General features: G+C 52.5%; 4 protein-coding genes across 4 annotated transcripts; 2 read left to right on the top strand and 2 right to left on the bottom strand.

Annotated features, from left to right (window-relative positions):
- Window positions 1-236: 236 nt before the first annotated feature.
- On the top strand, window positions 237-1,525 carry MRS44_018112 (uncharacterized protein; the record flags this gene model as incomplete). Its single annotated transcript, XM_065616313.1, has 5 exons — window positions 237-312; window positions 375-565; window positions 623-740; window positions 810-1,006; window positions 1,070-1,525. The coding sequence occupies 5 exons, from the start codon at window positions 237-239 to the stop codon at window positions 1,523-1,525; spliced, it is 1,038 nt and encodes a 345-aa protein (XP_065472385.1).
- Window positions 1,526-2,085: 560 nt separating this feature from the next.
- On the bottom strand, window positions 2,086-2,850 carry MRS44_018111 (uncharacterized protein; the record flags this gene model as incomplete). The annotated part of the gene is made up of 1 exon (XM_046274103.2): window positions 2,086-2,850. One exon carries the CDS (start codon window positions 2,848-2,850, stop codon window positions 2,086-2,088), a length of 765 nt encoding a protein of 254 aa, XP_046128893.2.
- Window positions 2,851-4,810: 1,960 nt separating this feature from the next.
- Window positions 4,811-8,406, bottom strand: MRS44_018110 (uncharacterized protein; the record flags this gene model as incomplete). Its single annotated transcript, XM_065616312.1, has 4 exons — window positions 4,811-5,301; window positions 5,353-5,481; window positions 6,499-7,504; window positions 7,978-8,406. The coding sequence occupies 4 exons, from the start codon at window positions 8,404-8,406 to the stop codon at window positions 4,811-4,813; spliced, it is 2,055 nt and encodes a 684-aa protein (XP_065472384.1).
- Window positions 8,407-8,807: 401 nt separating this feature from the next.
- On the top strand, window positions 8,808-14,450 carry MRS44_018109 (uncharacterized protein; the record flags this gene model as incomplete). The annotated part of the gene is made up of 4 exons (XM_065616311.1): window positions 8,808-9,014; window positions 9,242-10,623; window positions 10,726-11,550; window positions 11,651-14,450. 4 exons carry the CDS (start codon window positions 8,808-8,810, stop codon window positions 14,448-14,450), a joined length of 5,214 nt encoding a protein of 1,737 aa, XP_065472383.1.
- Window positions 14,451-14,784: the final 334 nt, after the last annotated feature.

Here is a 14,784-nt window from a genome sequence, read left to right as displayed (position 1 = left end):
GGGCTAATGACCGGCGGTTGATGTCACAAAACAGGTCGTCATAGTCTCATCAGCAAATATCAACATGGCGCACTTCACTTGCAGTCCGAAGCACGCAAACCCTACCTTTGTCCTTCAAATAGAAAGCGAATAACTGCCAGCCACAGTCGTGGCGCGGCTCCCCTTATTAACCTGAAGAACCAACTCTCGCCAAAGGACATTCCAGACGAACATCTGCCGCAACCAACACCATCATCATGAGTGGACCAGCCTACGTCGTGATGCCCGTCCAGGCCGATGATGCTCAGCATTCCGAACCAGACACAACGAAGAGTAAGCCTTCACGGATCTGCCAAAAGTGCCAGTAGTTAAATGGTCACATTCTTTGTTTCTAGTCGCTTCAGCAATTCAACAGTCGCTGTACGAAAAGACGCATCCTGAGGACCATGACGGACAAGGAGACATTGGACCATTGAAGGAGATCATTGGTACGAATCATATGCGAAGCAACATCAAGGAAACAGAGCATCGCGCTGACACGTGCGATACCACAGCTCACCAATATAGCCTTTACAAGTATATCAGTGTAGGTCCTTTACTCAAACTCACTGATTACAGACCTGACTGCTCATATTGGCTGCAGTGGGAGGATCCAATTCGCACCCTCGGCTCATACATCGGTGCTCTGAGCATCCTATTCGGAGCACACTATCTACCTATTACACAATTGGCCCTGAAGGCCGGAGCGGTCACTTTTGGAGGTATAATAAATCGCACCTGCCAACGCTCTCTGGAGATGAACGCACATTGTCTCTGACCTTCACTGCCAGTAATGTCTGTCACGGAATTCGCCAGCCGGTCGTTTGGCCCCGATACCTTTCTCTCCCGTCTACGACCCAAGGAGTATAGGAAGATTCCAGAGTCCACCCTCAACGCCACGCTGAAATACATTCATGACTTCGTCCAGTATGCCGTAGTCCAAATCCAGAGAATCATCTTTGCTCAAGACCTAGACAGAACCTTCGCTGTAAGTTGCAATGCAGGATATGGATCGCCTGTATGAAGCAACCTTTTGACTGACGCAGGGCAGGCTTTCCTCGGGCTCACCACCTTGTATTGGCTAATCAAAGTCATACCTCCGTTTGGGTTAGCCGTACTGGGTCTGACCTCGATCTACATGGCTCCCCTCATCACTTCGCCCCGGGGTCGTGAGGTAGCCCATGATGGAATGGCGCGTGCTGAGGAGTTGACCAATGCGGCTGTTGAGAAGGGAAATACCCTTGTTCAGGATGGCAAGGCTAAGGCAGTCGACTTGCCTTCCAAGGCGCAAGAGACCGCTGGAGGCATGAGGCGACACATTGGGGATTTGGCTCAGAGCGCAAAGCAAACTGCCGCTGACCTGCCCAGCCAGGCCAGGAATACTGCCTCGGATGTGTCTGGAGCTACCGCTGAGAACCTTAGGAGGCTGCCGGAAAAGGGCACCAACGTCATCAACAAGGCTCCGGGTATTATAAAGTCGGCCTTGAGCGACGCACAGCAGCAGTGACTAGCACTCCAGACGGGATGCCACAGACGTACCAGTTCAGAAGTTCTACCTAAGGATTGGTTAGTATTGATGAAGAAATATTGCGGGAGTGGGAGGTGATATGCTGTTGAAAGGTCTAAGTTACATGTATCTGAGAGGAGCATAGCTCCTTACATAGTATCCACATCCCAGCCACCAGCAGATCGGACCACCTCAGTCTTACCGTCTCTACACTCCCATCGTCAAGAAATAATCCTTGCAAGGGACATATGGCAAAACAAAGTTTGGGCAAAGGATGAATGGAATACAGGACTAGGGTACTTAACACTAGACAACGTAGAAAGTAACGATAGAGCCATGGAAGTAATGGGTGGTGAGCTTGGGTTTGAATGGCGCTGGATTCCCTTACAATTCAGCCCATGACTGTGCCGCTCGTGGCGATGCTGAATGCGGCAATGTTAATCAGCGTGACCTCCACTCTCTTGCACCTCCTTAATCGGTTGGCTGAGGGGCTTGGAGTGATCCTCAAAGCATTGATTTGCGGCCACCCGAATACTCCGCTATGGCCATCTATAACGAACTCATTCCAAAAGCTTTGCGCTGACGTACTGATCCTTAGCACCGATATCAATGTCTGCTGCTCTATCCTTCTCTAGTGGCAGCTTCAACCACCTTATACCCCTGACTCCGCGGACAGTATGGTCGAACAACTCTATCGCGGGCCGCATCAGATGGCTGTGAAGTGATGCGGGGGCGTCTCCTAGGAGGTGGCGGCGTGTACAAAGAATGGCCGCACCGTCCTCATTCGAACCGGAAGCCCGTGATCCAGAGTCCCCCTGGTCCCATTCTGACATGGGTGTGGAGATTTTGCGCCAAAGTCTGCTGCTAATTCTCCTCCAGCCCACAACCCCTCTATCACCCGGTTGATCCAACGACATATAAGACTGCACGAACCCAGGTAAGATCGAGTCCTCCATGAGCTCATGGACGATCTTGACGGCCTCATCCAATTCTGATGGATGTGGAGGAAGTCCAGAAGGACGTAATCCAAGAAGTCGAGTCCTAACTTCAGATGGAAGGTTGACCTCGTGATGTCCGTTAGGAAGGATATAAGTGCCCAGAAGATCTTCCCATAGTCGCTGCAGGTAATCGTAATGGCGCTTTAGAGATACCCGAGGGATTTGTTTACCCTCGACTATCTCTGCGTAACAAGCTCGGTATCTCGATGCGTCTTGGATAAAGTGGAGGGTTTCTAGGCAATGATTTTTTGAAAGATAGGCCTTAAAATCGTTGAACCTCCATGGGTCTGGAGACAAATCAGAAATAACGTCAGCTAATGATGGCATTATAAATTGTGTCTTCGGTATAAGGAAGAGCTTGTAATCTAGCGCTGTCGCGCCTCGGGCCTTATCTTCTTATAGGATGGATATCCTCTTCTCTCGCCACATACTTGAGAAGGCTCCGGCTCCATGCTTTCATTGGAGGACTGTGCTTCCAATTGCGTGTCTTGGTTTCGAACAGAAACCTCCGGCCCGTTTGATTGGATGCTTGTTAACGCTCCCGCGCTCAAGTCCCAGTTCATGTCTCAATCTTCGGAACATAGCGTGATGTTATGCTTGCAACGATTGAAATCCCCTTCAAAAGGCTCACTTGGCAAGCCGGCCCGTTACCGAAAGAAAGCTGCAACGGTCTTCCCGGAGCTCTGCTTCCCTTGTCCAGTTTAATTAGCGGGCGATCTAGATTCTGGCTGTGCTGACTTAAAGTCGTTTTGGTCAATCGTGGCGAGAGGCCGTTTCGACAAAGCAAATCTTTCTGCACACGCGTATGCCACGAGGTTGAAAAAAATTTCTGCTTTGGGTGCGGCTTGCATAAGGAAATGGACCTGGGAAACCTTCGTCGACCTCCGTATCGTTATTCGCCGTAATGTCGTAAGACTTCAAAACTCTGTTAGCCCACTTTCAATGGATTGTCTCCACTGGACCAGGTCTTCGGAGATCAATTTTCAAGCTGTCGGGAGATCCCCGATGTTGCCCTTTGCTTCACTGGAGGACTCGATTTCGATGGAAAAACCGCCCGATAACCAATCAAGGCTTGAGAGTATGTCACCACCACCACCACCACGACGTGCTAAACTAGCTCAACGCCCAGTTAGGGGCCGCTCCGGCCCCATTGGCCTGGATGCATTCTACATGACGATGGCTTGTCCAGCTCGGAGCCACTTCATTACTCAAAGCGTGGGTAGTTCTGCATCAGGCCGAGACCGGAGATGCGTGGTTCTTTAGGTTTTCATGACTCGAGATTTCCCGGAACAAACATAACTGCATTTGCTATCATCTTTTTCACGATCCTGGCCGTGGGAAATGCTCTCTTGCTCGGGGCAAGCCGAAGGCCGGCTTCTGATGGCGGTTGGCCATTATTGTACCAGTGAACGCCGCCAGGAGGGACACTCGCATATTGAGGCGAACGGATTGAGGGGTCGTGAATCGCAGTCCTAGCACGGCGGCTGTTTTAGACAAGTAGGTCGAGGACCGTTTTTAGTCCGTCGTCTGAAAAGAGGATATACGGTCCGCCAAAGTCCAATTTACACCGCCCCACAAGGTACCTAGTCAAAGCACTACTCTTTCCGCCTCATGGTGAAGTGTCCTAAAACGGCTTGCAGCTTCACCCATATATGCCTACTCAGGCTTGGTCCCTAGCATTCGCTACCTCTCCTCAGGCTGTTTGCGGGGGTGGAAAGTGAATTCGTTGTGATTCCCAACTGCAGGCATGTCAAATTCTCGCGAGTTTGACTATCTGAATGATAGAAGCAATGGCAATCAACAACAAGCAAAGCCTTAACCTGATTTCCTTGCACTGCAGCCAAGGATAGGAGCAACAGGAACCTTTGGCTTCTCAGAAGTACGCACTCGCTCAGTTCCTCCTGGTGATTGAGGTTAGAGAACGAGCCAACGAACTCACTCACTCACGACAAGGGTAAGGCCTTTTCGCTTAACCCTTGGCGCGGTTAGGAAGGAGAGTGAGGGAATCATTTGCTTTACCTTCAAGAAGCATGCGCCTTGTATTCTTTCGCTTTCGCCAGCCAGGGCTTTAGATCAAGCGATACGAGTTTTGTAAAATCCTTACTTCTGCTTGGGAGGGATCCAATTCGGTTGGCATACTCCAAGAAGCTTTCTGTGCAGGCGGCCTCGGCCGATATGATGACCAGCGGCGCCGACCTGGACGACCCTGGCGACCACACGTGGTGTTTCAACTCCACCTTGCCGAGGCGAACGGGCATGTTACTGCGGAGGGCCACCGTAGGTAATATCAATTATATAGCCTGCGAGCCACCGTCAGCAGGCCGTCCTCCTTCTGGGTCGGCCTTGTGCGAAACCGCGCCTTCTTGCAAGCATTGAGCGACCCCTGTGCCTGCGTCTCTGATACCGTCTGCGGCCGCTTCTCCTGGAGAAGTTGATCGACCCGGAACAGGGAGCGCCAGCTCTGCGATGCCCGGTAGGCGCGATGGAGCAGTGTGCTCATTGTCAGCGTCGTGCTGCCAGCATAGGCATGGTTGAACGTGCGATAGCTACGGTTGCTCATTCCGGCCAGGTCCGCGACGGCCGCCTCATCCTCGACTTCCTCAGCTGCCGCGATCTCCCCCAGGTCAAAGTTGGCCCGCTCCTTGGCGCCGAACTTCTCCTTGGCGATGGAAGCAGCAGCCTGGCGCCACCACACCACCTGGAACTGCGGTACCTCGGCGCGCGCGTAGGCCTTGCGAAGGCAGGATGAGACCGCAGTGTCCCTCCAGACCTCGCCGTCTAGGCTCGACTACAGGTACGACGACAGCAGAGCGCCGGGCTTTCTCTGACGAAGGAAGACCTGACGCAGTGGCGGCACCAGAGCCAGATATGTCAGGAGCAGATCTCCAATCGCGCGGGGCAAGAAGCGGATATTCTCCGTCTCGGCACCAACCTGTTCCTGGCTCTCGTGATACCTCCCTACCCTATCCGAATAACTAGCTTCTACTGTAATAATCTTATCATCTTAGGCACGAAGTAGCCTCTATCAGCTCGATGATAAGATTATCTATTCTAGCCTCTAGTTAATACTAAGATGCCTAGCCTTATTATAGCCCTCCTGGATAATTGCCTGCCAAAGTAAATTTACAGCTGCGAGAGCCTATATAACCTATAGGTCGGGGCAACCGGGCAGGGCAGGCAAAGGCAGAAGCAGCCATTATAACCTATAGGTTGCGAGATGACTGACCTATAGGTTATAGAGGCCGCCCTCGGCCGCCCTCGGCGTCCTATAGGTCATAGACCCCTCGACTTGGCCTCCTCTCTCTAAGCCAACAGAAGTGCCGCCACACGATTTGCCTCTATACACCTGGCTCAAACGGCTTCCCCTCTAACCTATAGTAGAGATAGCAGCCCATTATCGTCTTGAGTTCCCTCTCGTATTGGCTTAGCACCTCCGTGCAGACCCGAATATAATGCCCAGCCTTGCGTGCAGTTCTTTAGGGCTATTTTGCCCCTTTGCCTATTAATCGACTCGACCTCGAAGTACTTGATCCTGCTCTTTGCCGTCGAGAATGTCTGCATAGAGTATGATTTATAGTGGCCTGTTTTATAAGCTCCCATCGGCGATATACTAAGCTGATGTATCGAAAGATGGCCATGTATTTTCGGTCGACGAATAGTAAATAAATGGCAGAGATTGCATCGGAAAGCTTCCTATTTTTGGAGGCCGGGGTGGCGGCAACCTTCTCCCGCGGAACCTCGAGCTCCTTAAATGGCCGAAGGGATAACTTGCTTAGCCGCTTAAGCAAGTCTTTATATATTTGGCCGGAGATGCGATGCTATTTGTTTAGGTGACTGTAGAGGGATGCTCGCCCGGGTTGGATTATTGACTCGCATGCCACGCATATGAGGATCCTATACTGGCGATTAAAGATGAAACCGTCCATCGCGTCTGTTCCGGGGTGGCAGCACCCCGGACTGGTCTATATTTTGCACCTTTCTTTTCTTCTGTGCCTGCGCGTCCTTGGGATAACTTCCTTGCCTCTTCTGTTTCCCGGCGGATGGCATCGTAGACGGAGGCGGCGGCGGCGACTCCTCGGTCCATGTAGTAGTCTCGGAAGTACCGCCAGTTCCAATTCCACCAGAGGGTGGAGAGCTGGCGATACATCTCAAGTAGCTCCGACTGCAGCCGTGCGGGCAAGGCGGTGTCGATAGCATAGGCCGTAAGCAGCGTGCGAGGGTGGTGGCCGACGCCTGCAGCGATCATGCGAGTTGGCGTGCTGGCATCGGAAGGGTAGTAGAAGTTCCTCTTCGTCATGAGGTCGCTTATATACCGCTTGGCGATGGCGAGCGCCGCCTGCCGATAGAGCGATAACGTGCACGGCGTCCGCAGACTTCGGGTTAGGCTCCGGAGGGCTTTTGTCGCCTGCACGGGAGTTAGATGCCTCTTCGCATGCTTTGGATCCGGGTCCGGAAACAGAAACTCGGTGCTGAGGTACTGTGATAGCTGGAGCTGGCTCGCTAGGAAATCGAGGAATAGCCGGATATAGGCGAGGTAGATGAATACGTATGGGCATAGGCTGTTCGGAAAGTAGCGCACGGTATAAAGAGCATGGTCGATTGAGGCCCGAGCTTTGTTGTAACTGAGGACAATGAGAACCTGTCCTTCGCGGACGAAGAGGTTCCTGATCGCTAACTTCGTGTTTCGAAGCCGGATGCTTGTTACCTCGGGGCCCCGGCTAGGTAGCCCTGCGGTTAGGTGGAACGCGGCGAAGATCATCGTGGTGAGCTCGGCGCCTGCTTCTAGATATGCCTGGCAGGGGCCGGGCAGCCAGTGGCCGGTCTTGGCAAGGGCCTGGCCGCGAAAGGAGGATGACCATGCACGGCGCGCTATCGCCTTGTAGAAGCCTGTCAGCCCATTCTCCGCCTTCTCGAGGAAGCACCAGCCCGGTAGCCGGCAGGTTAGGTCGTCGCGGATCGCGGAAAGATCCACCGCCGGCTTCTACCCTAGCATTATCTCGTCGACTCGCTCTTATACTCGCGTGATAGCGGCGTGGTGGGTTGCGCAGAAGTCAGAAAGCTCCACCACCTTGTCGTTGCTAATTATAAACGATCGGCTATCCTGGGCCTAGGTTAGGTTGCCCGTGGACCTTTCTTGCTTGATGATGCTCCTTCCAAAGGCATTTAGCTTTAAGATCTCGCCGAGAGGTGAATAACAACCTCGGAGCATGTACTTCGTCCGGATCGCCTCGAGACGTTCTGGCTGCGAGGGGTAGGCATCCCGGGCCGGCCAGACGGCGTGCGCGAGGGTAGTGTAGCTATATAGAGGCAGGCAGTATTCGAGGAAGAACAGTCGCCCTATCCATATGAAAGCGGCGAAGCCCGGCGTTGAGTTATATGCGCATCGGTAGGCGAGAGAGGAGGGTGGATCCCCATGACGGCTGTCAAGTGTATCAGTGCCGAGGAGGCCATGACCCTAGCTTGGCATTGGTGCGTCCAAAATATTATCGAGAGCTGGAATAGGGCCTCGGAGAGTTCGAGTCTGGTGCCGCGGGAGACGCGGAAGGTGTGCTGAACCGAGGCATAATCCTGCTCGTCTTCTCCTTTCTCATCTTCCTCTCCGGCCCCATCGTTGTTATGATAATCTCCTCCTTCGCCATCGCTCTCATTATAGCCATCTGCCTCTGCCTCTGCACCGTCCTCATCCTCTTCCTCATCCTCTTCTTCGTCCCCCTCGCTGCTTTCCCCCTGGACGCTCCAATCGCTGTAGCTAGCTTGAACGTTCTTGCCGTTGCCAGCATCTTTCTCTTCCTCTTCATCTTCCTCTTCCTTCAGCTGCGATACGAGGTCTAGGATGCGGCCCATCATCGCAATCTCGTCTGTACGTAGCGGTATGTTGTACATCTCTCGGCGCTGCCGTGGCTCTAGCGCAAAGGCCCGGAAGAGGTAGCAGGTAAAGTGCTTCTATCTTGACTTATACCTCTCTCTAGTACGTCGTGGCAGAATACGGAGCGCGCGGTTCCCGAACTATTCCTTCCGGTAGCTCCATAGCTAGCAGCGTGACCGATAGGATGTGCATGCAAGGGTAGCCTCGGCTCGATCAAACATATCATCGATAGCTCGCATCAGCAGCCGCAGCCGCGCCTCTGCGGCAGCGGGACTCCGAAGCGGGATGCCCCGCCAGACCCCTAGCACATATTCCTCATTGTTTTGGTTAGGACCTTGCGCAGGCTGCCGCGTAGAGGCCGCAATGATATCCACCGGTCGATTCCGGAAAAGCTCTGGCCATTTTGTGTGCTGGAGCCATGGCGTCGTCTCGTTGTCTTCGGCGCATGAGTATTCTTGAGTATCCCGCCATATCTGCTCCGCCTGAGCGCGTAAACGACGGTCTTCAGCCGCCTCCTGCGCAAGCAGGATATGTTCGTGGTGCGGTTGGTGTTGCATATGCCTCTACCCAGATTGTCACAAGAGTGCACCACAAGAGTCAGAGTGGTGTTACAGATCTGTTGCAGGTCCGGCAGGTCTCGTATCACAGCCTCGTCTCGTCGAATATAATGAGGACGAGGAAGGGCGAAGACGAAGGGACAGAGTTGAATCAATCACTAATCTATTCTCCGTCTTGAGATTATCATTCATCTTGACTTACCACCCTCGTATCCGACAATTAAGAGTCTCATTTGATCTCTCGAGTTAATCGCGCATCTCACGATACGAGTCGACCTGACTTAAGATGAACGAGACCGCCCAGAAGACGATCGTGTTCCGATCCGACGATGATTGGGACAGATGGAGCCGACATTTCCAAAGTAAGGCTAACGATCTCGGAATCTGGATCTACCTTCGACCAGATCATCCTCAACCGTGGCCGCGCAAGCCGAATCAACCAGCTTGGAAGGATTTCCTGCAGAACACTGCGACTAACGATATCGACAACACCGACGCCGACGATAGAAGCAATAGACCAAGAGGCAGATCATCGACACAAGGACGAAAGAACGTCCCATCGACAGCTCGAGTACGACCCTCAAGATCTAATACTCGAGCCCAAGCGAGCCAATCGACCGACATTGCAGACTCGATTACTGTTGATGATGGTGACCCTACGAGCGACTCGGGTCAAGGCCCAGAACCTGGTGTCAGTACTGAACCAGGAGATGATTCTGATCCCGATACATCCGAGACACGACGCATGTCTCAGAACGCCAGTGCGGCATATAACGCAGCTTGGATCTCCTACCGAGAGAGCCAGAGAAAATGGGGAAAACTCGCAGATGCGAACGTGAAACTACGCGAATGGGTTCGCAGCTCGGTTTCGGATGAGATCTGGATGAATATCCTAGACCCGATTGCTGGAACTCGTGCGTGGTACTTGGCCTTGAAAGAGAAAGGAGTAATTGCGATGGCTCACAGTCAAACTGATGCGCTGCTGGAGTATCGCGATCACCTACGGAACGTACCATCATCGCTGAGTAAATTGAGCAAATGGGTCAGGGAGTGGGAGAACCTAACGGCCGTCGGTATTCGATACGGCGCCTCGGATACAACGAACCCGCAGACCTGGGCCCAAGACATCCTTACGACACTACGGCCGATCATGCCAACTTGGGTCTTGAACACCCGTCAGAATTACTGGGAGGACCTTGTCAGCAGAGATTACACCTATACACAACTGGCCGAGGAACTGACTCGTGAAATCAATATGGAGCTCAGAGCAAAGCCAACCAGGATTCACAAGGCTGGCTTCGTGACCCTACATGGGCAAGAAGCAGATGATGACGGGCAGCCTAACGATCAGCCCCCAGAGCTTGCTAGCCATTCCGGTAGAGGCAGCAGTAGGGGTCGTGGTCGTGGAGGTCGTGGCCGTGGAGGTCGCGGAGGAAGTTTATCATCAGGAAAGCGGAAACGACAGGATCCTCTATCCGAGTATGAGAGCTCTGCGAAGTGCAATGCGTGCCTATCGAAAGGTCATACTTTAAAGAAGTGCTTCTACATCAATCATAAGATCCGTCCAGAGGGGTGGACACCGCACCCGATAATCGAGCACTTTATTAAAGAACGTCGCCAAGAACATCAGAGCCTAGAGGCGGAGATCCAGCGAGTACTGAAAGAAAAGGATAACGAGTCAGATTGACGCTTCCCCAGGGCAGCGAGGACGAAAGCCTGTTTCCTCGTTAGTGCGGGCAGCCCGAAGGGTGCACTCAATACATCACCATACCCGCTCAGGAACTCAGCGATCCTGGACTCTGGTACAACGATACACATCTTCAACACGATCACGAGATTCCTCAACTTTCGCTCCGCGCCTCCTGAAGATTTTGTCTTCGCTGGAGATGTTCAGGTCCCCATCCTAGGATACGGAGAGGTCGATCTCCAAGTCAACGGACCTACCGGCGGACATATCATGCGTCTGCATGATGTTGCATTCTGTGAGAATTTTGCCTGCAATCTCGTGTCCCTCCGGCTATTGCGAAGGAAAGGATACTGGTGGGATAACAAAGTCCCAAATAACTACCTACGCCGGAAAGATGACTCGATCATCTGCTCTCTGATTGATCGACACGACCAATTCGTCATTGAAGATATTCAAGAGCCGATGACGAAGGCCTCTTTCGGAGCTCGAAGGAATAGGATCAACTCCTGGACCGAACGGTCGCCGAGTTCAGCCAACGGACATATCTGGCATCTACGTCTCGGTCATCCGGGACCAGCAGCAATCGATCATCTGCCGCATCACTCTCGGGGGGTGCGAATTAAAGGTCTATTAACTGCCGAGTGCGACGCCTGCGGCAGGGCCAAGGCCAAACGACTGATCAGCCGACGCCCACGAGAGCGCCCGAACAAGCCGGGTCAGCGACTAGCAGTAGATTTCCTCGACTTCGAACCTGATCCTAAGGGATACTGGTGTGCGATGTTGATTACGGATCGATACTCTAACTACGTGTTCGATATTTACCTCATTTCCCGAGACACAAATGCACTCATCAGCGCATTCAAGGAGCTATTGGGAAAGCTCGCTAATCAATACCAACTCTTCCCGGAGGCAATCGAGTGCGACAATGAAATCAGGGACAACCACAGACTAGTAGCCTTCTTCAATCAAGAAAGACATATCCGATTGGAACCTTCGGCCCCGTACACACAAGAACAGAATGGAGGAGCCGAACGTTCGGGGTGTGATTAAGGCGATGGCCGCTGCGATGAGGGCAGCAGCAAAACTGCCGCACTTCCTGTGGACTGAGATCGTTAGAGCGGCGATCTACCTGAACAACAGAACTCCCAAATACCTGATCTTCTGGCAATCACCGTACGAGTCATTCTACTCATACCTGGCATTCCGAGACGGCATTGTTGTGAAGGATCGGAAGCCGGATCAAACCCACCTTCGAGCGTATGGATGCAAGGCCTACGCAATGTACACCGAGGCGATGGCGAAGAAGAACCGACTGCTGAAGCTCAAACCTAAGGCCTGGATTGGATATCTCGTTGGATACAACTCCACGAATATCTATCGGATCTGGAATCCGCTGACCAAGAAGGTCTTGGCAGTACGAGATGTGATCTTCAACGAGCGAGAGTTCTTTTCTGGCGATATCAAGGACTTAAAAGATGATCTGCTAACGGTGACAGAAGATGAGCTCACTGAGCTACTACAAGACCACACGGTCGCAGAACCCGATTCGTTTCCTTTGAGTATGTCTACTCAGGAAGAAGATGAAGAGCTTCGCAGTTTCGGTCTTCCGGAGCACCCAGCGAGGGATGGAGTGGTCCTGCGTGGCATGAAAGGCGGTGAAACAGCTCAGGTTGTGCTGGAGCCTGCTGTATGCGAGCCTGATCAACTCTACACTACAGCACGGTTCCAGCCAATGCTGACCCCAGCACCAACTCCTCCCCCTGTGGCAGCAATGGCGACTGCGACCATCAGAGAGCTTACAGAGCATAAGGAAAGTGCCATGCTAGCTGGCGGCCGTTGGGAGACAAATGAGTTGTCCCCGTATGCTCTGGCCGGCCCTGACTGCCGGGCTATCCGAAATCGTGCTTGCAACTGGGAAGCGGCATTTAACGCCGGAAGGCTAGCTGCACGAGTTGTGGCGATTAGTGGTAGCAAGCGGGCTTTAAGCAAAGTGCAGCTCCACAAGCTTGTGGGTGAGACTGCGGGCGGCCCTGGTGGTAAAGAGTTCAAGCGCAAAGCTAGGGCTTTAAGCAAAGTGCAGCTCCACGAGACTGTGGGTCAGACTGCGGGCGGCCCTGATGTTCCTGCATCGAAACCATTCAAGTTGTCGGGTAAAACCCATCGTCGTCAAATGCCTCCGCTACCCAAGACGCACAAGGAGCTTCAGACCCATCCATTGGGATCAATGTTCCTAGAGGCAGAAAAGAAACATCTCCAGAGCCACGCAGAAATGCGCTCATGGATTGAGGCAGACAAGGAAACCGCGAGGGGTCACCAGTTATTAGATTGCATGTGGGTATATGTGTACAAGTTTGACAAGCACGGGTACTTTACGAAGTGTAAGGCACGCCTTGTAGTTCGTGGTGATCAACAAGCCAAGTCGATCTACGAGAACACATATGCATCTACATTAGCTGGGAGATCCTTCCGGACCTTGATGGCAATCGCAGCACGATTCGATCTAGAACTCATCCAGTACGACGCCGTCAATGCGTTTGTCAATGCCCGGCTACCGTATAATATCTACATGCGGATGCCACCTGGATATCGGTTGCGTGGAAAGATCTTGCATCTCCAGAAAGCTCTATATGGGCTGCGCGAGTCACCACTCTTGTGGCAGAAGGATTTTACCTCAACGCTCGGTAAGCTTGGCTTTACCCCTGTGCCTCATGAACCTTGCTGCTTTGTTAAAGAAGGCGTAATCATCTTCTTCTACGTTGATGATATTGTTGTGGCATATAGGAAAGCGAACCAGCCGAAGGTCGATTTCCTGATAGAACAGCTGAAGTCAATCTATCAGCTCACTGGCGGGGACGAGCTCCAGTGGTTCCTAGGCATCGAGATTGTGCGAGATCGCATTCAACGACTGATCTGGCTGTCGCAAGCTGCGTTCATCGACAAATTGGCGAACCTAATCACGAACACGAGCGGTCCATACCCGACGACCCCAATGAAGCAGAAGGAATTGTTCCCCTTTGATGGCCGAGCATCACGTCAGTCGACCAACCTATTCCAGCGACGCACCGGATCTATCCTTTATGCTGCTGTGATTACCAGAGCAGATGTGGCTTTCCCGATTTCCCGGTTGACCAGGTTCAACACGAATCCAAGCCCCGAACATCTGGATGCTGTCGAACATCTGATCAGATACCTCCTTGGAACCAAGTTCTACTCAATGCAGCTCGGAGGCTCAGATACTTTCGAGACCTGGAGTGATTCTTCATTTGCCGACAATACCCTAGATCGAAAGAGTTCACAAGCCTACGTCATGAGATTGTTCGGAGGAACTATCGGATGGCGAGCGAACAAGCAAGACACAGTGACTACTTCTACAACAGAGGCGGAGTTGTTGTCTCTTGCTCAAGCAGCCAAGGAGGCAATGTTTGTATCGAGGTTGATCAAGGAAATCGGCATTGAGCTAGACTCATCCCGGATCAATATCTGGTGTGATAACAAGCAGACCATCCGGCTCGTCAACGCAGAGGTTGCGCTACTACGCACCAAGCTCCGGCACGTCGATATTCACAATCATTGGCTGCGGCAGGAAGCTGAACGCCGGAGAATTAAGGTCTCTCATGTCTCAACGGATGACATGTTGGCCGATGGCCTCACCAAGACATTACCGGCGGACAGGTTCATCAAATTCCGGGATCAGATTGGGTTGGTGGATATCAAGCAGCGGATCGAGTGTCGCAAGCTGAAGGAACTGACGATGGAAGATTTGGATGAGATGGAAGGTATGCTTCCTGGAGGGGAATCAGAATGGCAGACGATCTGATGGACTTGAGTGATCTTGCACGATAAGGAGCGGGCTTGATCTAGCTTGGACAGGTAGCTGCTTGGGCAGCTACCTGGGGGTGTGTTGCATATGCCTCTACCCAGATTGTCACAGGAGTGCACCACAAGAGTCAGAGTGGTGTTACAGATCTGTTGCAGGTCCGGCAGGTCTCGTATCACAGCCTCGTCTCGTCGAATATAATGAGGACGAGGAAGGACGAAAACGACAGGAGAGAGTTGGATCAATCACTAATCTATTCTCCATCTTGAGATCATCATTCATCTTGACTGACCACCCTCGTATCCGACAACTTCTCCAACAACTAATCGCGCAC

Source organism: Fusarium solani, assembly GCF_023522795.1.
Source record: "Fusarium solani strain SB1 chromosome Unknown bctg00000015, whole genome shotgun sequence".
Lineage (NCBI taxonomy): Eukaryota > Fungi > Ascomycota > Sordariomycetes > Hypocreales > Nectriaceae > Fusarium > Fusarium solani.
The sequence above is the reverse complement of the archived record's forward strand: the minus strand, read 5'-3'. Positions and strand labels throughout refer to the sequence as shown.